The sequence below is a fragment of the Lolium rigidum genome, chromosome 1 (genome assembly GCF_022539505.1).
Source record: "Lolium rigidum isolate FL_2022 chromosome 1, APGP_CSIRO_Lrig_0.1, whole genome shotgun sequence".
In the NCBI taxonomy this organism is placed as follows: domain Eukaryota; kingdom Viridiplantae; phylum Streptophyta; class Magnoliopsida; order Poales; family Poaceae; genus Lolium; species Lolium rigidum.
Window position 1 is genome coordinate 203369843 of NC_061508.1, and position 19256 is coordinate 203389098.

At 45.5% G+C, this 19256-nt stretch overlaps 1 protein-coding gene across 2 annotated transcripts; it reads right to left on the minus strand.

Moving 5' to 3' along the window:
- Positions 1-3989: 3989 nt before the first annotated feature.
- On the minus strand, positions 3990-6427 carry LOC124688303. Of its 2 annotated transcripts, none has more exons than XM_047222005.1 (6): positions 6321-6427; positions 5916-6215; positions 5698-5787; positions 5513-5580; positions 5195-5388; positions 3990-4237 (listed from the first exon to the last, which is right to left on the minus strand). In XM_047222005.1, exons 2-6 carry the CDS (start codon positions 6092-6094, stop codon positions 4160-4162), a joined length of 609 nt encoding a protein of 202 aa, XP_047077961.1. In that variant the 5' UTR covers positions 6095-6215; positions 6321-6427; the 3' UTR covers positions 3990-4159. The 2 variants fall into 2 exon arrangements, with proteins under 2 accessions (XP_047077961.1, XP_047077954.1); XM_047221998.1 differs by having other exon boundaries at positions 6290-6416.
- Between the last annotated feature and the right edge of the window lie 12829 nt (positions 6428-19256).

A 19256-nucleotide genomic window follows, 5' to 3' on the forward strand; every position in this document is an offset into this window, starting at 1 on the left:
GACATACCATTCCTAGGCCCATAATAGACATATGTAAGACAATAGAATGCATTTGCTAAAATTTCAACACATACATGTAAAATTTCATTCAACACATCTAGGGTTCCTACATATCTAGGGTTCCTACATATCTAGGGTTCCTACATATCTAGGGTTCCTACACATACACATTCAACACATACATAGCCATTTCAAATCTAGTTTCCATGTCTAGGGTTCATGTGCAAATCTAGCAAGATCTATGAAATTAGTGGATGAATGTGAGGGAATCGAAGGGGAATACCTTGAGGAATGGAGGAGGAAGGACTTGGCCGGCCGGATCTGACGATTCCTTGGTCGATTTGGTGGGGGGCCGAAGGGGAGGCGGGCGGCGGCGGCGGTTGGGGGAGAAGCGAGAGAAGAGGAAGAAGAAAGAGAGGGTCGGGCTGGGCGCGGGCGCGGGCGCCACACTTAAGTGGATGTGTGGCGCCCGTGGCATCGGCGCCACACATGCTAGTGTGGCGCCGTGGCGTCGGCGCCACACATCGAGCCTCGCAAAATGGCTAAGTCCCGCACGTTCCGGAGCCCCCGGATGTTTTCGACCGAAAACATGATATAAGTTGGCATGTGTGGCGCCGTTGGGAGGGGCGCCACACATGCTGCCACGTCGGACGGGCGCACCAGCCTCGCCGGCGAGGGGGCCACGTCGGCTGGGTGTGTGGCGCCGGCGGAGGGGAGCCACATGGGCATGTGTGGCGCCCGTGGGAGGGGCGCCACACAAAAGGGTTAGATTGGTGAAATAGTTTCGCCGGAGGGTTAGTCTGTGCTTTTCTTCCACTTTTGGGTTATTTTTGTGTAAATCGCCCCATTGCTAGACCTTAGATTTCGGCTTCCATGTCATTCTCCGCCAGCATCACAGAACGAGAAGTGCTCCATGATATTAACAGCCAACAAAGCTTCGAAGTGCTCCCTCCGAAACCAAAAGGTCAGAGTAAAACACGGGTGGGCACGACCAAATCCCACCCGATCCAGAAACTCCAGGCATAAAACGCCCAATGGAGCACTGTCGGAGCCTTCCGGAATACGCCACTTCAGCCAGATCGATGGGGACAAGCATCGGCATATCATCATCTTGGCGATAGAAGAAATCCTAGGACCATCGCCATTATTCGATCCAAGCCAGCAGCCCCGACGCCACCAACCGGAAGAAGAGTAGACCGTCGCCGAAGCATCCCGCTAGGACCAAGCACGCAGCCCCGCAGGCCCAGATCGGATCCAAGCCAAGGCCCACTGCAGCCACCGCCCGCCATGGCAGCTGCACGTCAACACCGCCGAGGAGATCCTCGGATCCGTGCCTCAACGCCGCCACCACGACACCTCCTCCCCCCCAAGCCCCCTCGCGCCACCTGAAGACAGCGAGCCTAGCCGGGGTGCCTCGGCCCGCAGTATGCCTCCACCGCCAATGATCCGTGAAGATCCGGGGTAGATGCAACCACCGCCTGGCCAGGGATCGCCGTCTCGATCACCGCCAGCGACCCTCTTCATTGGCGCCGCCCGAGCATCCCCATCGATGAGAATCCCCGCCACCGTCACCGCGACCGAAGCCGGCGGCAGCGGTGGAAGGGAAGGGAGGCATTCTGGGGAGGCTTGGCTGTGGCGAGCTGGCCCCCCGACGGCACTCTCGGGAGCACCAGGGAAGGGAGAACCTATTTTTAACTGAAAAAAACTATTTTTTTAGAAGTGTTCTCTTATTCTATAATGTTTCTTTGTTGACCTGTGTTAGACCAAACATGAATTTGTACCGTATCAAGCCATTAGGCCATAAACTGAAAACGCCCAACAAGCTAAATAGGTTAGGAACTAGTACAATTGCCCGTGCGTTGCTACGGTCTTACATGTCGGAAATTTCATTCCGCTCCCAGGTGCATATTCTCCCTCCATAAAAAAATCTAGTTGTAAAAAATTCTAACAAAATATAGAAAATACTTTTATACTTACATGCATGGGTGTGGATGTTTCAGTCACCGTTCGTTCTGCTTTGAGATTCGGATAAAAAAGGACAGAGAGAAATAAATCTTTTCATCTACCATAGTGAACGCGAATCTCGAGAAATAAATGGAGATGACAGAAACAACCACACACAAGGGTTGTGTAAGTACAAAATCCATTAAAAAAACATCACTCCGCTGATATGCATATAATAATTTTTTAATATCTTAAAGGTGCACAAATAAAATTATACACTGGGCTGCCATTCTAGTTCACTGCATGAACTTGTCTGCCCGGCCTGATATGCACCACGCAAGTGTTCAGAAGTATATAAGTATTTTTATTTTAATTAAGTACATAACTGCCTTTACGTAACGTTTCGTCAACCGTTCAGGAAAGAGCGATCAGGAGGCGATCCCGACAGTTCCCAGCCGCCTCCCACCAGCAACGCTGATATGCCCCAAGTCTGTGACCTTCGGGCCATGGAGGAGGGATGGATATGGTTCGGCGGGAGGGCTCCGTTTTTTTTGTTTTAGGTTGAAGGTTTGGTGGGGCAGCACTCAGGTGGAACACGATCTAGAGGTTGAAGACGAAGGACATGTAAAGAATTTAATTCTAATTTTCCTTTTTTATTGAGGTGCTTTATACTGTTCGATTCTGTTAATGCCAAGTTCCTTTTTCGTATATAAAAAGTACAGAACCATGCCATGCCATACAGTCATATTAGAGGGGGGGATAATTGCGCTCGCCCGCCAACCGACGTTGTGCCCATGTATCTGGCTTCCCGGTCTCCTTTATTGAAATAAATTGCCTACATCTTTCCAACAGCTCGGGCTTTTGGAATAGTTGGTTAGTGCATGCAATTCAATATGGTATCAGAGCAGGAGGTCCTAGGATCAAATCCTGGCCAACGCAAGAATTAAAAAAAAATATTGGGGCTCCCCAAATTCAATATCCTCCCCAGAATGATTGGGGGGCCAGCGCTTTGGAGTTTGTTGGACTCTCTCCTTTCATGGTACCTCACCACCAGTTGCGTCTGATCTGTGTTAGAGTCCCGTTCCCTGCCATTCCTTACTTAACTCGAGGCCAATCTTTATCTGGTCCGTTGCTTGCTGACTTCCAGCTGCTTGTGATTCATGCTATTTGCGACGTATATAAACTGGTCACACTCGATGTTAAAGAGCGAGGTGGGACTATTATAAACAAAAATTATTGTTACCGATGGCTTATTATCAATCCCCCGTCGTCAGTTGATTATTTTAACAGGCACTATATTTTTCGCTTGTTTCCAAAGCCCAGTCGACCTATAGCTCGCTGCCCACGACCAAATAGACAAAGCCCATGAGAAATCAAAATACAAAATGGCAGACCCATGAAGAAGGCTGAAGTGCATAGGCTGATGCTTGGTCAGTGCGTGGCAGCCTGGCAGGCTGGGTAGGACAACGCTGATATTTTTCTTCCTGACGAATGAAACGTTTTCTTGGCTTAACGGTGCCATCACGTGTAATTTTAACTGATAACATGCTGGGTAAGTTTAAAACGGACGAAAAAATAAGGAAGAAATCTTACTTCGTTTATTAGTAGATAAAGATATGGGTGAAGTGAGATAGCCCGACACATCACCAGCCTCTACCATCATAGCCCGCGTTATGCTTTGACGATCATAAGTAGCGTACGACAGGTGAACCGATCGATCCAGAAAAAAACAGACCACATCGACACAGCTGAGTTGACTGGGAATTAATTTAGGTCTCACCTGAGTCCTAGCCACACCTAAAAGACATACTACCTCCGTTTAAAAATAAGTGTTTTGTTTAGATACATATATATATATCTAGATGTATTTTAGTTAGAGATATATCCGTATCTATAAAAAATTGAAAACTCCTACAGAAAAACATGTCTACGCTGGTACTTATTTTTAAACGAATCGGAGGGAATACTAAACTTTTTAGTACGCTTCCCTCTTCCTTGGCAGCCATGGATGGATGCAAGAACATCAGTCAGCACGATAGCTTCTAAAACAAGATCGGGCGTTACCAGTTGATCATTTCCTTTCAGGATAAGAAGATTCAGGCTGCAAATATACAGCGATCGAAATAATGACAATGAATCATGAATTTCCCTCTACTTTTTTAACACCTACTACTAGTAAGTGTTGCTTTTCTTCGCGGCCCCATTTGCCTCAACCTCATGGGTTTTTTCTCTCCGGCTTCTTCTCCGTAAAGGAATCAACTACTTTATCCATCTTTTCCTCTAGCTGATCAATCTGCATTGAACCAGGGAAGAAAATTAAATAGTTTAATGTATGTAGGATATATCAATTAACATCTTCACATAGTAAGCACCACATGTTTTGCTCAATCTATTTTTTACGGATTACTCAGTACAGAACAGTTTACTTTAGTCCTATATAAGGAGGGTTCATTTCAGTTGGTATTTACACGTTAAATTACGCAAGTAGAAGATTGCTTATATTAGGACCTCTTTGAAGGAGGTGCTATTTTGCCTCTCGCCGGACTAGATTCTTCCATTAAAAAAAACACATTTTACAAAAATACATGTACATTTGTTGTTTACTTGTTCTTAAATATTTTGCAAAGAAAACAAAAATATAGTGCTGGAAGAAAAATGACAAAATAATGTCTAGTGAAAATGCATTTTGTAGCACTAAAAATTAGTATGTTTTTTTTCCATGAAACATTATCTGCACGCCTAGAATATGTAGATGTACAGCTGAGAGTTTTTCCTGATTTTTTTTGCTATTTTTTTTTTTTTTTTTTTTGCATCTAGTCCTATGAGCCAAGGTGATTTTTTCCTATTTGATTTGTAAGATTGAGAGAACATATGATAGGTATATGAAAAACTGGAGTTGAAAAATAGTATACTGCTGGAGCCTATAGCATCGAAAAACTACATGAAATTGCATCAAGAGCTGAAACATAAAAACAAAATAAAAATTGCAACACGAGGTTTGACTAGAAGAAAAAAAATCCTCAATGAAAAGAGCGCAAAACAATCCTTTATAAGAACTCCAAAAGATTGTACTTATGTGAATCAAACGCTGGAAAATTTCCTCAAGATCCAAATCCTTTGATAATTATACCAAATTCTTTTTTTAGAGAATGGTCTTTAACATGGATGCATGTCTCTCACATTATCAGCTACCAGGTATTGCACAGCTGCACCATGAGCTAGTGAAGTAAAATCAGTAGGAAGTCCTAACCTTACGAAGTAGTGCCTCAGCCTTGTCAACATCCTCCTCGATCTCATCTGCGATGGCCTTGATCTTGGTTGCTGCCTTCTTTAGGGTTTTATTCTCGGGAAATGTTTCAGCGACATCTTCGGCAATTTTTTCAGTTGCCTCCGCCACCTTGTCGATCATCTGGATTGCCGCCTCTGCCGTCTGCTGCACCTTATCTATTGAATCGTTGTTATTACACACACACACACACAGACAAAGAGAGAGTCTGAGATCAATATGGACCCTAAAGATCCAAATAATACACGAGTGTGTACAGGGGTATATCTGATTCCGAGTTACCTTCCATTACTCTCAGCTGTCTGTAAAAAGGTACTGCAGCAAAGAAGGCACCAACGACAAATGTGACCCTGAGAATCTCATATATAGCTTGTGAATATGGGAAGGAGATTGATGAAACAGATCGACATATATGTGCACAAGAAAGAAGAAACGTATGCAACTATATATTTTCTGAACGCACGCACCATGAAGGTATGTTGCTAAATAGGTCGGGCAATGAGAAATTGCCTCCTGCTGCCAGTTCTCCGGGGCCTAGTGGACCAACTGCACGGATTCTGGAACAAAACAGGTGAAATTTTCTATAAGAAAAAGAAGAGAGCAAACGGTATGTGCTATAGTTACTTCGTCCTAAGAACAAGAAGCTTAGAGCGGGACACATGTATATAACACAGCATGCACTTACTGTGTTGCTCTTCTTATCGGCTGGTCACGGTTAATGCCCCAAGGCTTCATGGTTACGCCGGCAGAGGTCTGCCGGCGTTGAGCTGATAAAGATATACCCCTGTCCCGTTGCTGCCTAGAAACATCTGGAATGTATGGCACCAAGGCTTTGGAAGTAACGGAAGATATGAGGATAGCCATCAGATTGTGAAGGATTCTCGTCTGCTTTCTTCAACGTTGAGGCTACCGAGTTTCGTACTTGTGGAGATCACCTTGTGTTCCTTTCTTGAGGAGAGTTCCAATCTAGTGAGCTTTTAGTAGTCTGCACGAATCATATACTAGTAAGTGGAAATGACAAAAGGAGCACATACTCCACACATATAGCCACACACATACTATATAGTCATAGAGATGGGAGAGCCCACACAGTTTCAGTGGCGCATACAACTTGCCTCTATTTCCAGAGTTATATAGAAGTGGCGCATACATACTATATAGTTATATAGAAGTACGCATCCAGAGTCACACAATCTCGTCACAAACTGTACAGTTCTAACATGGTATCATTTCAGGCTCTACGTTCTATCTGGCTGTATGGTACAAGATTCAAATAACAGATTGCATGATTGCCGTGCTAACTGCCAACGAGGCGGGAGCCAAGCGTTCCATCTATAGGATCTTTCATGACAACGAGGTGGATCACTCGAGCATCCCAACGCCTACAAGAGTCAAACGCTCAAAACGCTCCGATTCGGGCGACCGATCGTGGTCGGTCTCAGCTAGCTCATGCGGTCCCTCCTGGTATCCTCTAGCTCTAGCTCTAGCCGGATCTTAAAGATTTCTCCCTCCATTTCACCAAAAGTATCTCAACTTCATTAAAATTTAGATATATCTACCTACTCGTGTCTAGATATTTATTTTATTTTTTTTAAAAAAAGTTAACACACTTCTTGTGAGACGAAGAGAGTACTCAAAAATACCACATAGGCAGACTCTACATTCTATCTAGATATATGATACTGTACGTAGAAGATTCAAGTAATGGATTGCACGCTTGCCGTGTTAATTCGAGGTGGGAGCGCCAGCCAAGCGTGTTCCATCTCTAGGATCTTTCATCACAAGGAGGTGGATCATTGGAGCATCGATCCCAACGCCTACATGTCAAACGCTAAATGTACAAATCAGTACTGAGAACGGCCTAACCTTATCTCTTCCCCGTCACTGTGCAGGAGGAGAAAGGCGATTTTTGGGCGAACTCTGTCGATCCGCCGCGCTCGCCGCTGAGCCGCGGGATTCTCCTCCTCCGTCGGCCGCTCCGGCGGCGGGAGGGTGGGGATCCCCGGTTCCGACTTGTATATACGGTAGGGTAGGGTGGAGATCCCGCCGGCGGCGCCTTGGAGGAGGTGGGGCTGGTGGCGGGTGGTTTGGTGTCGGGGCGGCCTTCTCCGGCGGTGGAGCTCCTGGGGGCTCGTCGTCGTCGCGCTCGACTTGCGGGGGCTCCAGGCCCGGCGTGGTGCTTGAGTCCTTCGGCTTCCCGCCGGATTCGTGCTGGCGGCGGATCTGGCGGCCGGAACTCAGGGCTGGGCATCCGCGGTGGCTCCTGTCTGCGTCGACGGCGAAGACGGCTACGGCAAGGTGGAGTAGATGGAGCGGGAGGGCACTCGCCGTGCTCGTTCATCGGCACAAGTTCCGCCGCTGTGCGGCGGACGGGCCTTGCGGCGGTCTTCAACAAGAGAGGTGCTCTCGGGGCGCGGTGAGAAGGGGGGCGGCGGCCTTCGTCCTCGACGCCGGAGGAGATGCTGCGGTTTGCTCTGGTTCTGTTTCCCCTACGTATGATGCGATGTATTTCGTTTCTGTACTATGTACAATGTACGTGGTATTATGTTGAATATACGTGGGCTTTCAAAAAAAAAAAAAATCAGTACTGAGAGAAATGTGTGAGCCATGGGACTGCACACGACGCCTGAACTTCAACAACGACACCTATACCCGCAATAAAAAAAAAACGACGACACCCATGACAGAGCGACTCGGAAGTCGGAAGTGGACATCAGACGGCACATACTCAGCGACATCCACATACCGCATCCAGTTTGAAGCAAATTTGTGCTCGAGGTGACAAGAACAAGAGCTGATCTGGTCTTCCAAAGCAGCGGCTATGCGGGCCGCGTTTGGCGCGTCTGATCTGCGTCGCTGTTTTTCCGGCCCGCAAACAAAACTGGATACAAAGGGTTTTGCAAAATAACACAACCTAAATTATTAGACAAATTGATATGACAAATACAACAATAATCCGACTTATTACACGAATGTTTACTATCATATATTACAAACAATATAAATTGGAATAAATGTTTTCGAACAATATGAATTAAATGGTACAACAACAAGTGGTACAATAACAAATGAAGCAAATAACAAATTGGAACACAAATAAATCCTAGTTGCCGTGCCTTTGCCAATGGTGACGAACAAGATCTTCCTGAAGCTGTGCTGCATCCTTGTCATTCTCAATCTGACGGTATGTTTCAAGGAATGCTTGCACATTATCTGGATTTCTTGCATGTTTGATCCGGGTGCCAACATTATCAAAGAAAAAGGATAAGTTCAAACCCCACTCATCTTTAATGATCATATTATGTAGAATTACACAGGTGGTCATGATGTCCTTCAGTTTGTCCATATCCCAAAATCGGGCAGGTCCTCGGACTATTATAAATCTAGCTTGCAAAATACAGAAAGCTCGTTCTATATCTTTTCGAGCTGCCTCTTGTGCTTTTGCAAACTCAGCTTCAGCTCTGTTCCCTGGCTCTCGGATGGTTTTTACAAACGTGGTCCAATCCGGGTATATACCGTCGGCAAGGTAGTATCCCATTGTGTACTCCCTCCAGTTGACGGTGTAGTTGCAAGCCAGTCCATCACCTTTAGCAAGCCGGGCAAGAAGATGGGATCGATGCAAGACATTGATGTCATTGAGTGAACCGGGCAAACCAAAAAAAATATGTGCCAAATCCAAAGAGCCTGCGATGCAACGACCTCAAGAACGATTGTTGGACCGCCGCTCCGGCCACAATACAAACCTTGCCAAGTTTTTGGACAATTTTTCCATGTCCAATGCATACAATCTATGCTTCCTAGCATGCCCGGCCACCCCGTTATTCGTTCTCCGCCATTAATCTTGCGGTGTCTTCGTCATTGGGAGCTCGAAGATATCGGTCCATACACGTGCATCATAACCTTGCAAAAACGCCGGACGAACTCCAACATCGTATCCTCGCCTATGCGAAGATACTCGTCATCATAGTCCGCCGGAATGCTCGGAATGTTGTATGCAAAGGTGCGCATGACGGCGGATATTTTTTTGGTGCGCGCTAAATCCCAGGAGCCCGGCGGCATTCCTTTTGCGCTTGAAGTAGCGCGTGTTTTCCTTACACATTGCGACGATTTTGTTGAACAAAGATCGCCACATTCGGTACCGGCGGTGAAAAAGATGGAGCGGGTATGTCGGCACCTCGCCAAAATAGTCGTGCATGAGCAAGGTGTGGCTGATGGAGCGGTTCTGCGGGACGCACAACCACCCCATGGTCAAGCCATTCGGCTTCCTCGGCTGCACGTCTGTGGCTGCCGCCGCGAGTATCACCGCCATCTGCTCGAGGTCGTCGTCGAGCAGCTCCTCCAAGTCGGAGTCGTCGGAGGAGGACGAATCCTCCAACAAAAACAGCGCGCATGGGTCCATCTGCAAAGGCACAACAAGCGCGGCAAACAATTAGAGCTACGGCGGCAGACCCGCGGCAGCGACGAGCTTGGGAGAGCTTACCGGCGAGGCAGGCGCGGTGGCGTCGATTCCGGCCGATTGGTATCCAATTCACTCGCCGGTAGGCGGAGCGGACGCGGCGGGGCCGCGTGCGTGCTTCTACCGGCCGGTTTCGAAGGGGAAGGGCAGGGCAGGCCGTGATCTGCGGCGACGCACGGCGGCGGTTGGCGGGAGGAAGAGGGGAACGGGAGAGCTGAATCTTCCTTCGCGCCAAGGGGCAGAAATGGATCGAGGCCGGCCTCGCACAGCCCCTCCGACCCGGGAACTTGGGGGTCGCGCGACGCAAATCGGGGCGGTCCGGATTTTTTTTTGCAAATGGGGGTCGGATGCGGGATATTAACGGCGCGTTTTTGCCCTCCAAAACAGAAATCGGCGGTTATTATGCGGATGGGAGTCTGATCTGGAAGGAACGGAATTCCTGCCTGTCTGTTCAACCAAAGACACGGTAGTGTGGAGCAGCTACGCTAAAGGAAGAATTGTTGACGAAGCTCGCACTCGGAGCAGTAGTAGCAGCTACACCGACCGTGACCCGCCCGACCAACTGCTCGGATTGGGTATTTGGGTCCGCCTGCCATGCATGCCGCCACCACCACAACCTGTGCCGCATGTGATCACGACCTGGCCACCGCTCGCAGCACCACCGCTTGAGACTGGGATGTGGACATTATTCAAAGCCTTTTCCAACCTGAAGATGTTAAAGCTATTCTTTCCATCAACCTTATGGATGGTACGGAGGATCATCTTGCCTGGCACTTCGACCCGAGAGGTGTCTTCTCAGTAAAATCTGCATATAAAGTGGCGGTCATGGCGAGGGATCGGCTCTCTGGCAGAGAGGCTGCGCACTCTGGCTCTTCTGCAACTTTGGGGCCTTCTTTTGATTGGAATCATATTTGGAAGCTCAATGTTTCGGGGAAGATCAAGATGTTGTTGGAGATATGCCCAAGAGGAAATAATAAAGTGGTTATTATAATATCTTTGTGTTTATGATAAATGTTTGCATACCATGCTATAATTGTATTAACCGAAACATTGATACATGTGTGTTATGTAAACAACAAGGAGTCCCTAGTAAGCCTCTTGTATAACTAGCTTGTTGATTGATGGATGATCATGGTTTCGTGATCATGAACATTGGATGTTATTAATAACAAGGTTATGTCATTAATTGAATGATATAATGGACACACACCCAAATGAGCGTAGCATAAGATCAAGTCATTAAGTTCAATTTGCTATAAGCTTTCGATACATAGTTACCTAAGTCCTTCGACCATGAGATCATGTAAATCACTTACACCGGAAGGATGCTTTGATTACATCAAACGCCATTGCGTAAATGGGTGGTTATAAAGATGGAATTAAGTATTCGGAAAGTGTGAGTTGAGGCATATGGATCAATAGTGGGATTTGTCCATCCCGATGACAGATAGATATACTATGGGCCCTCTCGGTCAATTGTCGTCTGATTAGCTTGCAAGCATGTGACTGGATCACAAGAGATGACATACCACGGTACGAGTAAAGAGTACTTGTCGGTAACGAGGTTGAACAATGTATGGAGATAATGATGATCGAAACTCGGACAAGTAAAATATCGCGTGACAAAGGGAATCGGTATCGTATGTAAATGGTTCAATCGATCACTAAGTTATCGTTGAATATGTGGGATCCATTATGGATCTCCAGATCCCGCTATTGGTTATTGCTCGGAGAGGAGTCTCGACCATGTCTGCATAGTACGTGAACCGTAGGGTGACGCGCTTAAGGTTCGATGTCGCATAAGTAGATTTGGAATATGTTATGGAGACGAAGTTTGTTCGGAGTCTCGGATGGGATCCAGGACATCACGAGGAGGTCCGGAATGGTCCGGAGAATAAGATTCATATAAGGGAAGTTGACCGGAAGGTTCTAGAAGGTTCCGGAGGGGTCCACCATGGGGCCCACGACCTAGGGGGGTCCACATGGCTGAGGGGGTGCTGCCCAGCCCTAATGGGCCAGGCGCACCAAGCCTCAACGCCCAGGCTGGCCACCCCTTAGGGTTTCCCCAAAATCCTAAGGGGGGATCAACTTGGGGGGCAAGATTCCCCCCTCCCCCCTTGTGTCGCCGGCCCTAGATGGGTTTGGGGCGCAGGGGGGGCCACCCCAGCAGACCCTCCCCCTATATAAAGAGGGGAGGGGGCAGGGCCCGACCCCAACCCTAGCCACCACCTCTGGTTGCCCCTCTCCTCCATACGCTGCTCCGGCTTAGGAGAAGCCTTGCAGTTTTTTCCTCCTCCACCACCACAACCACGCCGTCGTGTTGCTGGAACTCCGAGGAGATCTACCACACCTCCGATGCCCGCTGGAACGGGGAGAGGACGGGCTTCATCGACACCGTACGCGTGACCGAGTACGGAAGTGCTGCCGGATTGCAGCACCGGGACGATCATCTACACCAACAACGAGATCTAATCTCGTAGGCTTTGGAATCTTCGAGGGTTAGTCTCACATTCATCTCGTTGCTCCAATCTCATAGATTAGATCTTGGCTTTTCCATAGATTAGATCTTGGATTTATTCGTCTTTGCGGTAGAAATTTTATGTTTTGTATGCAACGAACCCATCAGTGGTATCAGAGCCAGGTGTATGCATAGATCTGTTGCACGAGTAGAACACAATGGTTTTTGTGGGCTTTGATGCTTTTGTTGTTTTTAGTTAGTGTACTTTGCATCTTGCGGGATGGTGGGATGAAGCGGCCCGGGCTAACTTTACATGACCGCGTCTCATGAGACTTGCTCCACGCTTGACATGCAACTTGTATTGCATAAGTGGCTTTGCGGGTGTCTGTCTCTCCCACCATAGTGAAGATTCCAATTTGCACTTTCTATTGACAACACTAGTATCACCGTTGTGGTTCATGTTCGTAGGTAGATTGGATCTCACTCGAAAACCCTAAACCACGTAAAATATGCAAACCAAATTAGAGGCGTCTAACTTGTTTTTGCAGGGTTTGGTGATGTGATATGGCCATGTGATGATGATTATATTTGATGTATGAGATGTTCATTATTGTAATATGGCAACCGGCAGGAGCCTAATGTTTGTCTTTAATTTTTGTTAAAGACATGCGTGTCTATTCATCATGTAATAGCTTTATTTCAAGTAGTTGTTATAGTAGCTATAAGTGATGGACAACCATGAAGCGGCGCCACTGACCTTGACGCGATGCTGGTGATGATGGAGATCATGTCCGTGCTTTGGAGATGGAGATCAAAAGCACAAGAAGAAAGGCCATATCATATCACACATTATGAATTGCATGTGATGTTAATCCTTTATGCATCTTATTTTGCTTAGATCGCGACGGTAGCATTATAAGATGATCCCTCTCACTAAATATCAAGATAATAAAGTGTTCATCCTTAGTATGCACCGTTGCTAAGACTTGTCGTTTTGAAGCATCTCGTGATGATCGGGTGTGATAGATTCTACATGTGCATACAACGGGTGCAAGCCAGATTTGCACACGCGGATACTAAGGTTGCCTTGACGAGCCTAGCATGTACATACATGGTCTCGGAACAAGGGATACCGAAAGGTAGAGCATGAGTCATATGAATGATATGATGAACAGTTTGAGTGTTCGCCTTTGAAGCTACATCTTTTCTCGTGAAGATCAGACTTGGTGTAGTGGATTTGGTTCGTGTAATCACTAAGACAATGCGAGGGATGTTGTTTTGAGTGGGAGTTCACCTAGTTAATTTAAGAATTAAAATTGAACTCATTTTATCATAAACTTAGTCTAAACTCTTTGCAAATATGTTGTAGATCATGGCGCCCCCTCCATCAATTTTAACCAGTTCCTAGAGAAAGAAAAGCTTAAAAGCAATGGTAGCAACTTCACTGACTGGTTCCTTCATGTGAGGATTTTCCTCACTGGTGGAAGCCTGCAATATGTGCTCGATGCACCGCTAGGTCCCCCACCTGCACCTGCAGCATCTGAGGACGTAAAGAATGTTTACGAGACTCGGGTGAATCGGTACTCCGAAGTTCAGTGTGCCATCCTGTGCAGCCTAGAGGCAGAGCTCCAAAAGCGTTTTGAGCACCACGACCCTTATGATATGATCTGTGAGCTCAAAGTTATCTTTGAAAGTCATGCGGCCGTGGAAAGCTATGAGGCCTCGAAACACTTCTTTGGTTGTATGATGGAAGAGGGCAGCTCCGTTAGTGAGCACGTGTTCGCTATGTCCGGGCACGCGAAGAAGCTCAATGACTTGGGGATTGTGATTCCTAAACAGCTGGGTATTCATCGTGTCCTCCAATCACTGCCACCAAGTTACAAGAACTTCGTGATAAACTACAACATGCAGAACATGAACAAAGAGTTACCTGAACTCTTATCCATGCTGAAATCTACTGAAGTGGAGATACGGAAAGAGAACCAAGTGTTGATGGTCAACAAGACCACCAGTTTCAAGAAGCAGGGCAAGCCTAACAAGGACAACTTCAAGAAGGGCGCCTCCTGAGAAGCCTAAGGCTGGCCCTAAGCCTGATACTGTGTGCTATTACTGCAAGGAAAAGCGGCACTAGAAGCGTAATTGCCCCCAAATACTTGGCTGATCTAAAGAGCAGCCTCATCAAGAAGAAAGGTATATCTGATATACATGTTATTGATGTCTATCTTACTGGTAATCGTAGTAGTGCCTGGGTATTTCATACTGGTTCGGTTGCTCACATTTGTAACTCGAAACAGGAACTGCGGAATAAACGAAGCCTAGCGAGGGACGAGGTGACGATGCGCGTTGGAAATGGATCCAAGGTCGATGTGATCACCGTCAGCACGCTCCCTCTACATCTACCTTCGGGATTAGTTTTAAACCTCAATAATTGTTATTTGGTGCCTGCGTTGAGGATGAACATTATATCTGGATCTTGTTTAATGCAAGACGGTTATTCGTTTAAATCAGAGAATAATGGTTGTTCTATTTATATGAATAATATCTTTTATGGTTATACGCCTGAGATGAATGGTTTATTCTTGTTAAATCTCGATAGTAGTGATACACATGTTCATATCATTGATGCTAAACGAATTAAATTGAATGATAATTCTACTTATATGTGGCACTATCGTCTTGGTCATATTGGAGTGAAACGCATGAAGAAACTCCATTCCGATGGACTTCTTGAGTCACTTGACTTTGAGTCACTTGATAGATGCGAAGCATGTCTAATGGGTAAAATGACTAAGACTCCATTTTCTGGTACAATGGAGCGAGCTACAGACTTGTTGGAAATCATACATACCGATTTGTGCAGACCAATGAGTGTAGCGTCGCGCGGTGGTTATCGTTATGTTATAACCTTCACGGATGATCTGAGAAGATATTGGTATATTTACTTTATGAAACATAAGTCCGAAACTTTCGAGAAGTTTAAGGAATTCCAAAGTGAAGTAGAAAATCAACGTAACAAGAAGATTAAGTTTTTGTGTTCTGATCGCGGAGGCGAATATCTGAGTTATGAGTTTGGCATGCATTTAAAGAAATGCGGAATAGTTTCACAGTTGACACCACCGGGAACACCACTGCGCAATGGTGTGTCTAAACGTCGTAATCAAACTCTCTTGGATATGGTTCGGTCTATGATGTCTCTTACTGATTTGTCGTTATCGTTTTGGGGTTATGCATTAGAGACAGCCGCATTCACTTTAAATAGATCACCATCTAAATCCGTTGAAACGACACCGTATGAATTATGGTTTGGAAAGAAACCTAAGCTGTCGTTCCTTAAAGTTTCGGGTTGCGAAGCTTATGTAAAGAAGTTACAACCTGACAAGCTAGAACCCAAAGCGGAGAAATGCGTCTTCATAGGATACCCTAAAGAAACAATTGGGTACACTTTCTATCACAGATCCGAAGGCAAAATCTTTGTTGCCAAGAACGGATCCTTTCTTGAGAAGGAGTTTCTCACTAAAGAAGTGACTGGAAGGAAAGTAGAACTCGACGAGGTTAATGAACCTTCTCTCATAGATCAGAGTAGCGCAGTGCCGGAAGACGTTCATGTGCAGCCTGCACCGATAGGAGAGGAAGCAAATGATGATGATCATGAAACTTTGAACGAGGACACTACTGAACCTCGCAGATCGACGAGGGAGCGTACCACTCCTGATTGGTATGATCCCTGTCTAAATGTCATGATTGTGGACAACAATGATGAAGACCCTGCAACGTATGAAGAAGCAATGATGAGCCCAGATTCCAACAAATGGCATGAAGCCATGAAATCCGAAATGGGATCCATGTATGATAACCAAGTATGGACTTTGGTAGACTTACCTGATAGCCGCAAGGCTGTCGAGAATAAATGGATCTTCAAGAGAAAAACAGATGCTGATGGTAATATTACTGTCTATAAAGCTCGACTTGTCGCGAAGGGGTGATTTCTACGTGTGCTTCTATTCTTGTAGACAGTGTTGGGCCTCCAAGAGCAGAGGTTTGTAGAACAGCAGCAAGTTTCCCTTAAGTGAATCACCCAAGGTTTATCGAACTCAGGGAGGTAGAGGTCAAAGATATCCCTCTGAAGCAACCCTAAAATTAAGATACAAGAAGTCTCTTGTGTCCCCAACACACCTAATACACTTGTCAGATGTATAGGTGCACTAGTTCGGCGAAGAGATTGTGAAATACAAGTAATATGGATGATTATAAGTAGTAATTGCAATCTGAAATAAAAATGGCAGCAAGCGAACATGTAGCAGAACTTGTTGGAAACGGTGTTTCAATTCTTAGAAACAAGTCCTAGGGATCATACTTTCACTAGTGGACACTCTCAACAATGATCACATAATTGAATAAATAGATGCTACTCTGAAACACTCTCTTGTTGGATAACAAACACCATCCAATGTGTAGGGCTACAAGAGCACCCTCAAGCCGGAGTAAACAAGCTCCACAATGTCATAAAGGAATCACACACGATGCGCACACTGTCACCATCACACCGTGGAGAGTAATTCCGGAGTTCATATTAAAGTAACCTCTAGAGTGCATAATAGACAAGAGTAACATCTACATATTCAACTAGATTACAAAGCTCATGATCACATAAAGATCACACCATGGGAGAGAGAGATGAACCACATAGCTACCGGTAGAGCCCTCATCCTCGGGGGAGAACTACTCCCTCCTCATCATGGGAGACAGCAACGGCGATGAAGATGGCGGTGGAGTCGATGGAGATGGATTCCGGGGGCACTTCCCCGTCCCGCCGGCGTGCCGGAACAGAGACTTCTGTCCCCCGAACTTGGCTTCACGATGGCGGCGGCTACGTAACTTTTCGTGGAGGAAGACCGATGCCCTTAGGGTTTTCGCATCTGGGAGAATATATAGGCGGAAGGGCGGCCTCCGAGGGGCCCCAGGGTGCCCTCCCCACCTGGTGGCGCGGCCAGGGGTGGGCCCGCGCCCCCCTATGTTGTGGGGGCCCCTTGGCCCCCTTCTGGCCCTTCTCTGGCTCTCTGGGTCTGTCTCGGTAAAATATTGACTTCTGTCTTCGTGGGGTCCAATTCTGAGAATATTTCATGTGTAGAATTTCAGAAACCAAAAACAGCAGAAAACAGGAACTAGCGCTTCGGCATCTTGTTAATAGGTTAGTCCCGGAAAATGCATAAAAATGATATAAAGTATGAGCAAAACATGTAGGTATTGTCATAAAACTAGCATGGAACATAAGAAATTATAGATACGTTGGAGACGTATCAAGCATCCCCAAGCTTAGTTCCTACTCGCCCTCGAGTAGGTAAACGATAAAAAGAATAATTTCTGAAGTGACATGTTGCCAACATAATCTTGATCAACACTATTGTAAAGCATATGAGATGAATGAAGTGACCCAAAGCAATGGTCTATAGTTTGCTAACAAAAAGATAATGACTAAACAACTGAATCATATAGCAAAAACTTTTCATGAATAGTACTTTCAAGACAAGCATCAAAAAGTCTTGCATAAGAGTTAACTCATAAAGCAATAGATTCTTAATAAGAGGTTTTGAAGCAACATAAAGGAAGATTTAAGTTTCAGCAATTGCTTTCAACTTTCAGCATGCATATCTCATGGATAATTGTCAACACAAAGTAATATAATAAGTGCAATAAGCAAGCATGTAAGAATCAATGCACACAGTTGACACAAGTGTTCGCTTCTAAGATAGAAAGAAGTAGGTAAACTGACTCAACATAAAGTAAAAGAAAGGCCCTTCGCAGAGGGAAGCAGGGATTAAATCATGTGCTAGAGCTTTTCAAGTTTTGAGCATAAAAATAAAGTTTTGAGAGGTGTTTGTTGTTGTCAACGAATGGTAGTGGGCACTCTACCCCCCTTGTCAAACAGACTTTCAAAGAGCGGCTCCCATGAAGGACGTTATCTCTACCAGCAAGGTAGATCATCCCTCTTCTCTTTTGTTTACACATGTACTTTAGTTTTATTTATGGATGACACTCCTCCCAACCTTTTTCTTTCACAAGCCATGGCTAACCGAATCCTCGGGTGCCTTCCAACATTTCACATACCATGGAGGAGTGTCTATTTGCAAAATTAAGTTGCTTACTGATGAATCAGGGCAAAACATGTGAAGAGAATTATTAGTGAAGGTTAATTAATTGGGGCTGTGAACCCCGTTGCCAGCTCGTTTTGCAAAATAATTGGATAAGCGGATGAGCCACTAGTCCATTGGTGAAAGTATGCCCAACAAGATTGAAAGATAAAACACCACATACTTCCTCATGAGCTATAAAACATTGACACAAATAAGAGATAATAACTTTTGAGTTGTTTAAAGGTAGCACATGAAGTATTTACTTGGAATGGCAGAAAAATACCATATAGTAGGTAGTTATGGTGGACACAAATGGCATAGGTTTTGGCTCAAGGTTTTGGATGCACGAGAAGCATTCCCTCTCAGTACAAGGCTTTGGCTAGCAAGGTTGTTTGAAGCAAACACAAGTATGAACCGGTACAACAAAACTTACATAAGAACATATTGCAAGCATTATAAGACTCTACACTGTCTTCCTTGTTGCTCAAACACTTTTACTAGAAAATATCTAGACCTTAGAGAGACCAATCATGCAAACCAAATTTCAACAAGCTCTACGGTAGTTCTCCACTAATAGGTTGAAACTACATGATGCAAGAGCTTAAACATGATCTATTTAAGAGTTCAAAACAATTTCCAAGCATCAAATTATTCAAGACAATATGAAGCATTTTCTGTTTACAACCAAATAACAATAAGTGCTGCAGCTTTCAGCTTTTGCCATGAACATTAAAAGTAAAACGAAGAACACAAGTGTTCTAACGAAAAAGCGGAGCGTGTCTCTCTCCCACACAAGCATGCTAGGATCCAATTTATTCAGAGAATGAAAATAACAAAATGAAAATAAAAGCACACAGACGCTCCAAGTAAAACACATAAAATGTGACGGAATTAAAATATAGTTTCACTAGAGGTGACCTGATAAGTTGTTGATGAAGAAGGGGATGCCTTGGGCATCCCCAAGCTTAGACGCTTGAGTAT